The sequence below is a fragment of the Suricata suricatta genome, chromosome 8 (genome assembly GCF_006229205.1).
Source record: "Suricata suricatta isolate VVHF042 chromosome 8, meerkat_22Aug2017_6uvM2_HiC, whole genome shotgun sequence".
Taxonomy (NCBI): Eukaryota; Metazoa; Chordata; class Mammalia; order Carnivora; family Herpestidae; genus Suricata; species Suricata suricatta.
The window spans coordinates 35,265,044-35,280,052 of record NC_043707.1 but is presented as its reverse complement, the minus strand read 5'-3'; the positions used below and the strand labels follow the sequence as shown (position 1 = coordinate 35,280,052).

Below are 15,009 nucleotides of genomic sequence, written 5' to 3'. Positions count from 1 at the left end.
GGGACTTGGGCCAAATGAAACAAGCCAGTTCCAAAGGTTACACACTATGTGGTTCCATTCCTGTCGCATTCTTGAAATGACAGAATCAGATGGAGAACAGAGGAGTGGTTGCCAGATGGAGGGATAGGACATTGGGTGGCCGTGATCATAAAGGGCAGGGCGTGGGAGCCGCTCAGCCTCCTGACTATGGACATAGAGGCCCGCACACTGGTAACGTGGCATAGGGCTCAAGCCTCACCCGCGCCTGCGTGCTTACGCACACAACCAGGGAAGGGGTGAGAGTAGGGCAGGCCACCTCTTTCACTGTCGGTTTCTTGGGTGTGATATTGGACTGTGGTTTTCTTGCAAGAGGTCACTGTTGGGCGAGCTGAGTAGGGGGGCTCTATTATTTCGTACAACGGCATGGGACTCTGCAGTGACCTCAAAATACAACGTTTAATTTAAAAAAGGAGAACCATAATTAACCAGAGGCAAATGTTGACTTCTTCACTTGGTCTTTTTTTTTCCTTTTCCCTCATGTCCCTTCCATCGGACCATGGAGGTAGATATCGACTTTAGCACTCACTGATGAACACAGGGGCCTTGATGGGATGCTGCTCCTGCGTCGTTAGAATACAAATATTGTTTCTGTCATGATTATTGATGGAGCGAATATGGCTGAATGTGAACATTTGAGTGTGTGCAGTGAAGACCACCTTGAAAAGAGACCGTAAATCTTTGTGGTGTGTCTTTAGGCCCAGGTCTACACATGACCAAAACCCGCCAGAGGGGTCTCCGTCCTCCAGGGAGGATGCTGCCCCGGCCTCAGCCAGAGCAGGTGTTCGGACAGATTGCAGCCACTTGACTGGCCCCGTGATTGCTGAGTTGGGGCCACATGCTTCCATTGAGAAACCTGCAGTGTTTGCTCCTTAATCCCTTTTCGGAAAGGCTCAGTTTTCATTTCTCCTTTCCCTCTCTTAGGCTGCACCCTCGTTGAAGACCCGGGCAGTATAGGAGGCATGCCAGGCTATCCTCTCCACGCTCCACACAGTGACAATGAAAATAAGCCACTCTGGGAAGGGAGGCCCCAGACATTAATTATCACGCAATAAACGAATACTAAGGCCTTCTGTTAGCGTGACCGTGAAATCCCACCACCTTATACTGGATGGGTCTGGCCAGGCCACCAGTGAAGTTTCACCGAATCAACTAAGAAAACTATTGCGCTTTACTCTCCAAGGAGATTCACTGTTTAATACACCCACTGGTTTTTGTTGAATAAGCAAGGGGAGTGTGTAGGGATATATAGGCAGCAGACTTTCTGCTGCAACTAAAGATGGATGAGGGGTCCTTTTTCTTTCTTCTCTTAGCTATTATTTAGCCTTCCAATGAAGTAGTAAACCTGTATTTTGGAGAAGAAGAACTGCAAAGACTTTTTAAAAACTATGTTAATAGGCTCCCCTGTTCCCTGACACAGGCCCGGTTCCTGGCTGTGATGCTGTTTGACATGCTCCCTGCCTTGCTGTTCAGTTTAGACACTGAAGCAAACTAGCCTATAAAATACTGTGCTGTCAATATAAAGCTTTATGAACCTCTCGGGATCATCCTTCTAAACTGTGAATTAAGATATTCCATGATTTAAGCCCATAAATGGAAAAGTAGCCATCGCCCTGAGTAGTAATTTGCTTTCTGAAACCTTAGAATATGAATTGTCTTTCGCCTGTGTTTGCTGAAATCTGCATCTGCGTGTAGGATGATAACTAATGAACTTTTTGGAAATAGTTTTTAAATGGGGTCCCAACTCTTTGAGACTCTGTGAGTCATCTGAAGCACACTTTTGCTTAGAGGCTGTTTTTTTCTTGTTTAAAGAGCCACCGTATTTTACCGCTGAGCCTGAGAGTCGGATTTTAGCAGAAGTAGAAGAAACCGTGGACATCGTTTGTCGAGCCATGGGTGAGTGGGGGGCCAGGGGGGCACAAGACAGAGGGACATGGGTGGCATTTTCCGGGGAAGAATCCTCATGGTTACAGGGACACCGGTTGAGTGTGATGTCAGTATCAGGGCCTTTGGAACAGAGCAGAACTCAGTTCTTGGGCGTGTGACCTGGAGGAAGGTTTTTGACCTCCCTGAGCCTTTGCTTCCTCCCCTGAAGAGCAGAGATGTGCTCGTCACCCAAGGGAGTGACAGGGATGCCTTAACCCCATCCGTCCCAACAGAGACAGACAGTCTTGTCCTCCAGTGCTCGGATTCCACGGGAGCCTGGCCCCTCAAGACATGGGGCATGGCCTTCTTTCTTGTCTGTGGCCTGACTAAGGCTGGTGCCTTTGTGTTCTCCTTGGTCAGAAGGATGGTCTTAAATTCTTTGAACAGGAAATCTTCCTTTTTTTTTTTTTTTTTTTTTTTTTGCCTATCCAGTTTTCGGTTGACTTTTTCTTTGTTATTCCAGTAATCCCCCCCCCCCCATGCCTTGATTGTGAGCTGTCCACAGTCCCCATTGCCTGTCAGGCAGCACAAATAATTATACTAAAACCCATAACAGACACAGGCTTTTTAAAGGCAATTTCTGTAACGACAGCTGTGTTAGTCCTCTGGAAACTGTCAATGGAAAGGACATTTCTTTACGTTTAAACCTGTCCATCTTAAGGCTGGGTGTTTTATTCTAAGAGCTTGGAGGGTAAGGATTGCTAACAATTTTGTAAATCTTCGAAACAGCTCCGCAAAAGAGATACTATTATCTCAGCGTACACATTTGAAAACAAGACCTTAGAAAGTGAGGTTAAGTAATGTGCTCAAGGCACAGAGCCAGCAAGATGAAATGAGATACCTGTAAAATCACGGCCCAGCATCTAGTATGTAGGAGCATCTCATTAAATACGGGACAACCTGCTGGGGGTCACATGGCAGTGGAGACAGCAGCCAAACCCACACCCATCAGCTACCAAAGCAAGGGCTTTGGCCATGGCACCCAGCATCTCCTGGAGAGCTGAGGTCCAGGGACCCATAGCACATGCCCACTGGTCCCCAGGCCTGGGCACATCATCCTTCATTTCTGAAAAGGAGTAGTGGTATCCCATGAAGGGCCCTGAAGGTTCCTATAGGGATCCGTGTCTGCTGTGGGCGCCCTCTACCCACTGAGCTTCGGGCCAGAGGGTTTGTTTCCTGAGGGGTCTCCACCCCCGTCAGCTCATGAGCACACTCCTGACAGATCCGCTCTGCTCCTGTCCTCCTCGGGTCCTCCTCGGGTCTGGCTCTGCCCAGGCATCCTGGGGAGGAGAGGACAGCAATGTGAACAACATGCAAATGTCCCCCTAGGTATCAGTTGCATTGTTCTTCTTCTTTTTTTTTTTTAAGTTTATTTATTTTGAGAGAGAATGCACACAAGTAGGGCAGAGGCAGAGAGAGAATTCCAAGCAGGCTCTGCACTGCCAGCACAGAGCCCAGCACGGGGCTCGATCCCATGAACCACGAGATCATGACCTGAGCTGAAGCCAAAGGTCAGATGCTCAACTGACTGAGCCAGGCAGCCCGGTACCCCTGTTCTCTTTTTTTCGCATAAACCTATCTTTTTAAGTTCACAATGGTCCAAAGTATTTAGAGTGCTCAGATTTTAGAAGGCAGAGTCTGCAATTCTGCAGGGGATAAGAATTCCTTTTATGACCCTAAAGTGCCCCAAAATAGAAAGACTCTCAGTTCCCTATATACTAACAATTATTTTTCGATAAATGACAATCTTAAGCTCTCCCTTTGACAAGAGAATGCTTTTTTTGCATGATTTCTACAGGACAAACTGTTACATACAGACTTGTAAATATGTATCAAACAGGCCTTTCAACGCTGCTGTCATATAATTTACTGCTTTCTTTTAATTTTGACAGTGAAACTATAGCAGCATGCGAAGTGGTTATTCTTCATGAAAGCTACATCGTATAATTGCTATTATGAGATTTTACATGAATTGGTTATGCTTTCACCTTAAAATGGATTTTTTAAAATTTCCTGATTTAATGAAAAGTGACAGGAAACATAATTAGGCAAAGAACAGAATCCAAAAATACATTATCTTGAAATATTTCACAACATTAACTTTATTTATTAAAGAAGACATCTTACGCCTACATAGCATCTGAAACCAAGGGATTTTGGTGTGCTTTTCACTATGAATCATTGTCAAGATGTGCTTTACTTAAATTAACTTCATACATAGGGAAACTGAGGTACAGCCTGGGCATGTCTGCGCATTTCCCACAGGTCCATGGCAAGCATATGTGGGCCCAACATGGTTCAGGACTCCGTTGTCTTGTGCCTTGGCGGAGTTTCTGTGCACAGCATGTCGTGTCTACCTAGCTGATCCCTGTTAGGTGGCTTGGGAGGGTCAGGAAGCAGTGGCCAGGAAGCAGTGTCCACTACTGCTTGTCCCCCAAGCCTCCCAAGGGAGCTGCCCAGTCACGGCTTGTCCTGTACAACGAGGCACCAGGGGGAGCAGTGCGTGCGCCCTCATCGCCCGGGCTCCATGTGCTGAGCAGAGCCACGTGGGGGGATGGGTAGCAGAGGCCTCAGTCTGGCTGAATGGCACACAGCTCTGGTCCCTCTGACCACAGCTTGGGTTTTCTCCATCACATCATTAGGATGAGGAAGGGATTCTCAGCCTCAGACTGACCCTCCTGTCTTCCCGGTCAGTGTTGGCCTTGTTCCAGGTACCATTAGCTCCCAGGGACAAGGATGGCACTGTCCCAGCCCCTTCTTGTCACCTGCTAGACTCACACATGTCTCAGGGGCCAAAGCAGTGTCTCCCCCATGCACGACTGAGCACCACCTGCATCTCAGGTGCTGGCTGCTGACCTCAGCCATCGCCCCTCCCCCTCGGCAGGCCTCCGCTTCAATTGGGGTGACGGCCAGCTCCCTAGGCACAGGACGGGTGAAAAGATGGGACACGTTTTGAGTTGTTAGTTGCAATGATAGTCATTCTAGCCACTGAGTGCTCACCATGGGCCAAGCTCTAAGAGATCCGTGTGTGCCGATCCGATCAGCCTTCACAACAGCATTCCGAGCCTGTGAGGACCGCTGCCTTGCCACATGTGTCTCCTGCCCCGTGACCCTTCCCTGCGCCTCGAGTGGCAGAGGCAGCCCTGCAGAGTGACAGCGGTCTTCCTCCCGTTCCCTGTTTGTCCAGAGGTCGGTCACAGCCGGGATCCCTTTCTCTCCAGACCACAGCACAAGCCTCCACGGGCTCAGGGACTCCAGAACCATCTGCAGCCTGGTGTCAGGGGTTCATCCTCACTCCTCCTCATGGTGCTCCTCTGGGTCCATTTCTTCATGGAGATGAGGAAAATGCCACCATATGGGTTGGATCGAGGGGCTAGTAGATGAAAAAATGCCTACCAAAGTATCACCGCATAGCCTTTGAAACATCTTGGCCTCATTCCCCATATAAAGTGCTTGGAATCTAATTTTTCAAATGTCCAATTATCTCCACTCCTCCGCAGGGGTCCCTCTTCCCACCCTCCAGTGGTACAAGGACGCCGTCCCCATCACCATGCTTCAGAATCCTCGATATAAAATGCTCCCCAGTGGAGGCCTGCACATCCAGAATCTGCAGCCGGAGGACTCTGGAATCTTCCAGTGCTTTGCCAGTAACGAAGGAGGCGAGCTCCAGACTCACACATACCTGGACGTCACCAGTGAGTACCGCCCATCAGGAAAGCCGGACTGTCTGGGCTGGGCCCTCAGGCCAGCGCTTCCCCACCTTTGCCCGAATGACACACTCGGAAGGTGGTAGTGTCTGCTCAGGTCAGTGGACAGGGCAGGGAGGACAGGACATGGAGGACAGGGCCGCGGAGGACAGGGCACAGTGGACAGGGCACGGAGGACAGGGCTCGGTTTCAGGCAGACAGCAGCCCGTGTGCTAAGCCCCGCAGGAGCCTGTGAGCAGCGACTACACCCTGTGGCACCTGTGCCCTGCTATCCCGCCTGCGGTTAGGCAAACCTTGATTTTTTGGCACCGAGCTGTCCTCTCTCCTGAGAAGTAGAAACAAACAAAAAAAATCTCCATTTTTCTGGACAGAACTGGAAGAACTATTCAGTGAATAGCTCATTCCTAATCTTTTTTTTTCTTTGGTCTTTTTCCCATTTTTTTATATTCGTTTTCTATTTTAGTTTTATTGAACAATGATAGTTCTTCTGTAAGTTTCTTTTATTATCCCATTAAGAGAACTACTTTGGCACTCTGTCTTTGAAAAATAAAATAAAGGTAAAGGCTTTCACTGTATCTGTGGGCTTTCTTTTTCATCTCCATAGCGGTAATATTGTTCTTCCAAAATGAAGGAGAATTTAGTGATTATGGGATTATACCTTTAATGTTCGCCCTTTTGGAGGCACACTGCCAATATCCTCAGGTGTGGGCGCCGTTTGAGAAAGCAAAGCAGGTCAGCATGCAGAGGGTTCTTGTGTGCCAGACCGTCTGAACTTAAGGGGTCCTGTGTGTATTTTGGTACAGTAGGGAGTCACTTCCTTGAACCTTGCCCAGGGGTCAAGTTTATCCTCTGGTTTAGAGAACCGTAACCAGCCTCACTCCAAACAGCAGGAATAATAGTGGATACTTAAGCCAGAAGCTGGGTTTTGATCAATTAGAATTATTTCAAGCACATCTTAAAAGTGCCAGCCGGGAGCTTGTGGAACTTTTTTTTTCTTTTTTTAAACTTCACTTTAACTTCAATATAGTTAAGATACAGTGTTATATTAGCTTCGGGTGTACAACACACTGACTCTACAGTTCTGTACTTTCCTCCGTGCTCATCACTGGAAGTGTGCTCTTCATCCCCCTTTTCTGGCCCTAAGAGTCTGTTTTGAATAGACGTTCTCACCTTTGGGTAAATACCCGGGAGTGAAGTGACTGGATCGTAGGGTAGTTCTATTTTTAACTTTTGGAGGAAACTCCATACTGTTACCCACAGTGGGTGCACCACTCACATTCCCACCAGCGGTGCAAGAAGGTTCCTTTTTCTCCACATCCCTGCCAACACTTGTTTCTTGTGTTGTTGATTTTAGCCATTGTGACAGGCGTGAGCTGATGCTGCATGTGGTTTTAGTTTGCATTTCCCCGATGATCAGTGATGATGAGCGTCTTTTCACGTGTCTGTTGGCCATCTGGATGTCTTCTTTGGAGAAATGTCTGTTCATGTCTTCTGCCCATTTTTTAATTGGATTACTTGTGTTGTTGGTGTTGAGTTGTAGAAGTTCGTTATGTATTTTAGATACTAACCATTTATCAGTTATGTCATTTGCAAGTATCTTCTCCCATTCAGTACGTTGTCTTTTGGTTCTATTGATTGGAACAAACTTTTTCTGTTAAAAGCCAGATAGTGAGTATTTTCAGCTTTAAGGGACATGGTCTCTGTCACAGCTACTCACTTCCGCTGTAGTGGTGGGAACGTGGCACAGACAATACTGAGCAAATGGGCATGGCTGCGTTCCAATAAAACTTTATTTATAACAGCAGGCAACAGGCTGTATTTGCCTCCCTGTCTCGAGTGAGAGTCCTAAGACACATTCCTTGATTCTGAGTGTCAGTTTTATCAACAAAATCACCAAATCACCAAAAATCACCACAATCACCAAAATGAACCAACTCAGCCCAGTTCACAAGGTTCTTCCAAGGATCAGACTGGAAATTTAGATGAAAGTGCTACCAAACTGGTTACCATGACAGCTGGGGATGGAACAAATGAATACACGATAATGATACTGCTATATTCTCTGTTTTGTAAGGACACGGTTTTGCAAAATAGGCTTTTATTTCCAAATTAAAACACTTTTCGTCGAAAGTAAATATAGTATGTAAAGCATTCAATATTTATTCGTTCATCTCACAAACATTTATTCAGCATCTCTGTCAGGCTCAGGGACGGAGCTCTGAGAAAGACAGGTGAAGCTCCCATGCTTCCAGGACAGAGGTCATGAAGGGGGACACACAGGAGAGGAGGGGGGCCATGAAACAGGACAACAGGCAAGGTCCGGGGTGACGGGGAGGCTCCTCTGAGAGCCACCAGGGATCATTTCCTGAGAGCGTATGGAAGCCGAGGCCCAAAGCTACAAAATCTTGGGGGATGTGCATGCCATGGGGTGAGCGAGGGGACCCTGCAAGCGCCTTTAAGGGACAAGCTTGGGGATACAGGAGCCAGGGGTCATGGTAGGAGGTAGGCTGGAGGGGTAAGCAGGGCAAAGGCCCAGTGGGGCTTTCGGCAGGGAGTGGTGGGGTGTCCTCCCCTTCGCTCCCAAAGGGCACCCAAGGCTTAGGTGTAGAGTGGCCAGTGCAGAGAGGAACGAAAGACTTGGGACCAGGGAGGAGGCCACTGCACTGTCCAGGTGGTGGCCCCACAGGTGGAGGGAAGCTGAGGGCTCCGGGCTACGCTTTTGGCGTGGCACCCAGGGGACGGATGCGGTAGGTGGGGGCTCCTGCCTGGTGGAAGGAGGGCTGGCAGCAGCACCCAATGCTCCTGGGAACCTCAGCCCAGGCTCTTTGGGGGCCCCCCTGGATTTGGGACATGCAGAGCCCTGCTCTCCGGCCATTTCTAGTTGATCATTCTCGAAGTGGTACTAAGTCAGCTGAACCGTCGCTAAAGCCGGCCTGAGCCACCCCAGGCTGTGTCGGTCTGCGAGCTGGAGACCCAAACTGGCATCCCCAGGACAAGAAGCCCCCCCAGCACTTGGGCCTCCAGCACTTCCTGGAAATCCTTTGCCAAAGTGCTTGAAATGTGGTTGTTTTGGTTAATATTTAATAGTCAAAAATTAGCTTTTTCTATTTTTAAGAAGTAATGAAAGGAAGCTTGTTAGATTTATCTAAATCTACGTCTCTCCTCTCATTAGTGTTCTTTGAAACAGACCTCTGGGCTCCGGCACTTTTCCACCTTGTGTCCATTACATCACGGGACTGGGTTTCTCTCCAGGTTGTAAACCCAAATCGGCAGCTCCTGGGGGACAAATAACGGAAGCTTATAGTCACTTCTGAAAGGGTTTCAGCTTCTATCCCTGCGGTTCTGCGTGATTAGTCCTATAAAAGCCCGTATGGGCCACCCCCCAGCGGGTGGGTCTGGGCCTGTCTGGGGGGCACATCCTAAGTTTGTCACTGTCCGTTCCCACTTAGATGTCGCTCCGGCGTTTACACAGCTGCCAGTGGACACCACAGTCACTGATGGGATGACAGCCACTCTGAGGTGCGAGGTGTCCGGGGCGCCCAGACCCGCCATCACGTGGAGGAGAGGTGGGTAGCCTGCGTGGCCCCCACAGCCTGGCCAGCATGGGAGAGGAGCCCCTTGGCCACGGCTTACGTGTTCAGCAACAACCCCCGCACCCCCTCACCCCCACCCCGCCGCCGCCTTCCGCCGTTCCATGTGCCGAGCACCTGCCGGGTGCAGGGCGAGGAGGAGGGGCCGACACCTGTCAGCTTGATGGAGCTGACACCCCGGAGAGGAAGAAGTTCTCAGAATATGTGACTATCACTGCTTTCTGCCTAAGCCTTTCATAGGCTACCTTAGGCTCGTGAGGGGCACCCTAAAATACCAGGGACTGGATATGGAGAGGTGCTGCGAGGACTCAGTTTTTCCATTTATGAAGTGAAGGCAATATTAAACATTAAAAATAATACTCTTGTTTCTTTAAGGAAGAAAAGTGCCTCAGATGCACATCTGGAACCAAAAGGATGTGGGTATCAATTATACCTGAATTTAAAAAAAGGGGGGGCGTCAGGGGGGCTCCATCAGTTAAGCATCCAATTCTTGGTTTAGGCTCAAGGCATGATCTCAGCATTTGTGGGATCGAGCCTGGTGTTGGGCTCTGCACTGATAGCATGGAGTCTGCTTGGGATTCTCTCTCTCCATCTCCCTTTCCCCCTCCCCTGCTCGCTCACTTGCTCTCTCACTCTCTCCAACAAAAATAAACATTAAAAAAAGCAGGGAAACCACAGACTGGTTTACACCAGACTTAAAGTCCGAGTTCATGGACAGAAAACTCAGGGAAACGTCTACGATCCCTTCCCCGTGTGTAACTTAGCAGAGTGACATCTCAGGCTTAGCGCTTTAGGAAAACAGAAAACCAGAGACACGTCTCGTACCGGCCTGTCACATGTGACACTCTCCATTCCACCTGTTTTTAGTCCCCATGAGGAGGGGCATCAGTCATGGGCTTTCTCTGCAGCCCCCAGGCCCTTCCACACCTAGGCACAGGTGTCACAAAATGAACAGCACACACGGTCCATTCCTGACAAATAGGTGCTGAACCGTGTGGAGTCACATAACTGAGCTGGTCACGCTCTCTGGGTGAGAGGTCAAGACGCGCATCTTGGTCGTCCTTCCAGAGAACCATGCAGAGGCCTCTCACCTCTCCCAGGGTGCCCTTGAGACCAGAGCTCTTAAACATGAAGGCCAATAAGCAAGAGGGGGTGGTCTATTTGATAGACATAGTTTTTTCTCCTCATTTAGAATGTATGATAGCTTTCTATAGAAAATCTGCGGACGCATACAAGTATAAACAAGTCAGAGTCAGTCACCAAAGAGAGCAGTCGCATACATAGCCCATCACTGGTTAAACCCAATTCCTCAATATCGCACAAGTAAGATTTAGGATGGTCTCCATCCTAAATAATGTGAAAGGAAATGGCTTTGGTTATTTTTGCACATACAGTTTCCACCTTTTTGTGATTATTTCTAGTTCTTTTCTTGGTTGTGGTGCTAACCTTCCTGATTTCTCTATTTTTCTTCAGGAAAACATATTTTGGCCAGTGGCTCCGTGCGCATTCCTAGGTTCATGCTTCTGGAATCTGGGGGTCTACAGATCACCCCGGTCTTCATCCAGGATGCAGGAAACTACACCTGCCACGCCACCAACACGGAGGGGTCCCTGAGCGCGTCTGCGGCGCTGACCGTGTGGAGTAAGGATCACCGGAACCTTCTGTTCATCACGGCTTACCGGTCATGTCAGCTGTGCTTAGGGGATGTCAATATGCCCTTGGACTCTCTAATTTAATCAAAAGATAATGATTATTTTTACAACTAATTTATAGAAATCTGTTGAGTAATTAATTTTTCAGTTTCTAAAAGAATAATTAGAAAATGTATTCAAAGACTTAATGGGGACATTTCAGGAGAGAGAAAAGATGAACTTTTTAAAGTCAGTGGAGTAGGAAGTATTATCACAAATCAGCCCGAACAACAAAACTGATAGGTTGGTTAATTTTATGAGCAGCACATAAGAATTAACAGTTAAGAGTCAAGACTTAAGATTTTAGGGAAAGTCTGTTTTTTCTGTAGTATCACTATAATCACTATAACCAACTAAAACCCTCTTCTAGTAAATATGAGTGTTTGTTGTATGTCAGGAATGAACTGAAGATTTTTTATTTTTCCAGGTTTTTTTCTTTCTCTGTAACACAGGTTTCTGAACTAGAGAATAATTTGCTTTCCGATCAGAAGGACTCCTTAGCCTTTCTGTATTTCTGCCCCACCTTTTAGCCTCACTTCCCTTGCCAGCATGCTTTTCCTCTCTGCTTCATCTGTCATCTATATGACAGATATGTTTTAAAAAAACAAAATGTTGCTCAAAAAAAGCAAAAGGTAGTTGCTCACAGATCTTTGTAAAGCTTATCTGTATGAAGAGAGAGAAATTTAACTGGCATCAGTGACTCGTTTGTTAAAATCCCATCCTTGAAGAGAACCTGAATTACTGTGCTTTATTTCATATCCATTTGGTTCTCTATGAGACAGTTTGAGAAATGACCCCTTCTAATTTATTAGATGTTGTTTAGATATTATAAAAACATCAGGAATTCTAAAAAGGCATGAATTCAAATACTCCCGATATTCTCAGGTACTCAGGGCCTTTTATGGCCCACTCCACCCACCACTTCTGATTCATCATGTGTCTGTAACATGTGAGCCTCATCTTTAACAGCTTGTGAAGAACTATGTCTGCATCTCTGTGGATCGCTTTCTAGAAAGTTCCCTAGATCTGCTAAGAGTCTAAAGCTAGTAACACTCGAGTGATGGGTGTGCTCGGGGGGCCTGCAGAACACAGCCCCCCTTTACCTACTCTGTTCTGTATTGCTCTGGGGGCTTCCGAGGACACCCAACGTAAAGCTCAGGTCTTTCCCGTGACAGTGCATTCTAGGCAGTCATGCTGGGCCCTGACTTAGTCTTAGGATGCCTATGTTCTGGGCTCTTTCTCAGCAAGCCACTGTGCGTCTGAGCACCACTCTCTAGTCCTGGAGGCAGGGAGTGGTGCTGTCACAGCCCCCACGAGCTTGTGTGGGCATTAACCAGAACAATACAAATGGAAGCACTTTGCAAAGTCATGACGTGCTGGGCAGACAGCAGAAACGACCAGAATGTTAATAACCTTGGGAAAAAACCACGATTTGAACCTAAGAGCCCAGAACCTAATGAACATTTGCACACAGTCTGCATTCTCATGGTCCTCTGAAAGGTTTAGAGAGTGGGGAGACGGCCCCAGCGGGGAGGGGAGGCCTGACTGCCGCGGCCGCGCCGTGGACAGGCTTGCTTCCAATGCCCTGCGTGTTTCCGAGTGCTTCCATTTACGCTCGTTTTGCCAAGATCAGAGAAAACTTGCAGGCTTTTATGTCAGATGACCAATTCATTACCCCCTGAGGGAAGACACTCTCAAGCATGTAATTCTGTCTGAGTCGTGCCTTGTGCTTTCCCAGATCGTACGTCCATCGTGACCCCTCCTGAGGACCGCGTGGTGATCAAGGGGACCACCGCCACCCTGCGCTGCAGAGCCACTCATGACCCCCGGATCGCTCTCCGGTCAGCTCAGCCACTCACAATGTTTGGGGCTCATTCATGGGCTGGGACCTTAGGAAATGAAGTTGAGATGAGAAGGGAGAATTTGGGGAACTTTGATTTCAGCCACAGATCCCTGATTATGGCATCACACGGTCTTGGGTTCCATCATGAATCACACAAATCCCATTTCCCACTCCAGCCTTATGTATTATTTACAGTGAGCTATGTTCCACTCTATGACTTCAGTACAGCTTTTCATGATTTTTCTGCCAAAGTTAATACACTATCCGTAAAACGTACTTGTCAGGGGCTGATACTTAATGAGAGAAAAATCCACACGGATCGAATAGGATTTCAGCAGTGTTGATGATGGGCTGTGTAAGACTCGAGAAGGGTTTCCTCTGCTCCAGGATGGTTTCTTGGTGAAATGGGGAGCAGGGGAGACCCCCACCCGGAGGAAAGATGGCCACAGTCACCTTGTGCATGTGGAGGGAAATACATGTAAACACGGAAATTAGATGCCTTGAAGTCTCACTGAAGGGATTGTAGTATCCCGTCTTTGTCCAAGTTCAGACAGGAAGGTAACGATGACAACTATGGCCCTCTGGGGAAATGCACAGCAGCAGACACAGGGGACTGGGTGGTGAGAGTCCTCTCAAAGAGCTGCCGCCTTCAGAATAATTTTTAATTTTCAGAACCAGCCTTGAAAATAAACCTAGAGGGAAAGATACGACCATCCTAGAATTTTCAGACTGGCCGTAGCCCAGCCAGAAGGCACACGGGTAGTCCAGTGACTAGACTCGAGATGCCTTCCTTCTTTCAGGAACAGCTCACCGGGAGCAGAGGGAGATGCTGCTGTGCGTACGTCACTAACTGGATTTAGAGATCGAGCTGTTTGCTCACTCTTCTCGGGCAGGTGTTTGGCAGATCAGGAGTTTCTGTGCCTCCCCCCCGGCTCTGTCGAGTTCCCTAGAGCTCAAAAACCAAGTTTGGTTTAGTTTCAAGAACGTTCAAAGCAAAAGCAACCAACAAAAACTAACAAGTTAAAGACTACCGAGAGAGTCCACGGAGGCCGTCTTGGAGATGGCTGCCGGAAGAGAATGCATTTCTAAGTGGCTGGGGAGTATGATTCTAGAGGAGGCAGGAGGACAGAGAAGCTGGCTTTCTGAGACTCTGAGGGCCCACCCAGAATCCCTCCGGGCCTTTGTGGTTTTCTCTCAGCTTTTCACATGAGAGTAAACAGACAGAACCAGAGCCTCCTCCCTGAGGGGGACTTGGATGGCTCCCTCGGGGGTGCCAGGGTTCCTCGCCCGGGGAGCCCCGGCCCTACGGGATGGTCTCAGCTGAACGTCACACCCCAGAGTGAGCAATTGATTCCTTTCCTCTTGGGGGGCCAGGCCTGTTCTGTCCCAGGGCAACTTCAGATAAGCAGTTTATTAACGTCTATGCTCTGTGCACGTTAAACCTTTAAAGAACTGGGTACATTTTGCAAACACAAGCAAATTATTTGGGGAAGAGACGCCAACGCTGTCCTGCCGTCCAGCAGTGAGTGGTGGCCCCTGACAACTGATGCCCAAAGGCCAGCCAGGCTCTTAATTGATTCTACATTTGAAAAGAAAAAATGTGCTAAAATTGTCATAACGAAAGAATTACATGAGAAAGAAGTGCAGTTTTAAGAAAACAAGTTTGTGGGATGTGATCCTTTTCCAGGAGTTGAGTGATTCCACTCTGAGGAGTTTGCGGACGGTCATTGCCCCCTATCCAGGCAACACCCAGGCGTGGGGACATGCCTGGGCAGAGTGTGAGGCAGTTTTAATAAGTGAAGAGTGTGATCATGACATGATACACACTTCCCGTCTCTTACCCCAGAGATCAGAGCAATGTCCTCTGTGATCTTCACTGCCCCGTTTGTGACCTCAGCATCTATTTTTGTACTGTGGCCAAGGTATTTGGTTGCTTTTCTTTATTGTTTCTTTTAGATACATTCACATGTCATAAAATTCACCCATCTAGAGAGCGCAGCTCGGTGGCTTGTGGCTCATTCACAACGCCGTCGGCTGCTTGCAGTCCACGTCCTGACCCCGACTCCCCGCTTGGCCCGCAGCTATGTCTGGAAGAAGGACAACACGGCCATCACCCCGTCCAGCGGTTCCAGGATCGTGGTGGAGAAGGACGGGTCCCTCCTCATTAGCCAGACGTGGTCGGGTGACATCGGAGACTACACCTGTGAGGTCATCTC

The 15,009-nt window shown here is 48.3% G+C and overlaps 1 protein-coding gene across 1 annotated transcript in view; it reads left to right on the top strand.

Moving 5' to 3' along the window:
• Positions 1 to 15,009, top strand: part of SDK1 (sidekick cell adhesion molecule 1) — a 561,603-nt gene that overhangs the window by 346,211 nt on the left and 200,383 nt on the right. The window contains exons 8-13 of the mRNA XM_029945757.1: positions 1,849 to 1,932; positions 5,463 to 5,657; positions 9,119 to 9,235; positions 10,733 to 10,900; positions 12,689 to 12,791; positions 14,875 to 14,996. Of these exons, the coding sequence (XP_029801617.1) occupies positions 1,849 to 1,932; positions 5,463 to 5,657; positions 9,119 to 9,235; positions 10,733 to 10,900; positions 12,689 to 12,791; positions 14,875 to 14,996 (789 nt within the window). The remainder of the gene's footprint in view (positions 1 to 1,848; positions 1,933 to 5,462; positions 5,658 to 9,118; positions 9,236 to 10,732; positions 10,901 to 12,688; positions 12,792 to 14,874; positions 14,997 to 15,009) is intronic.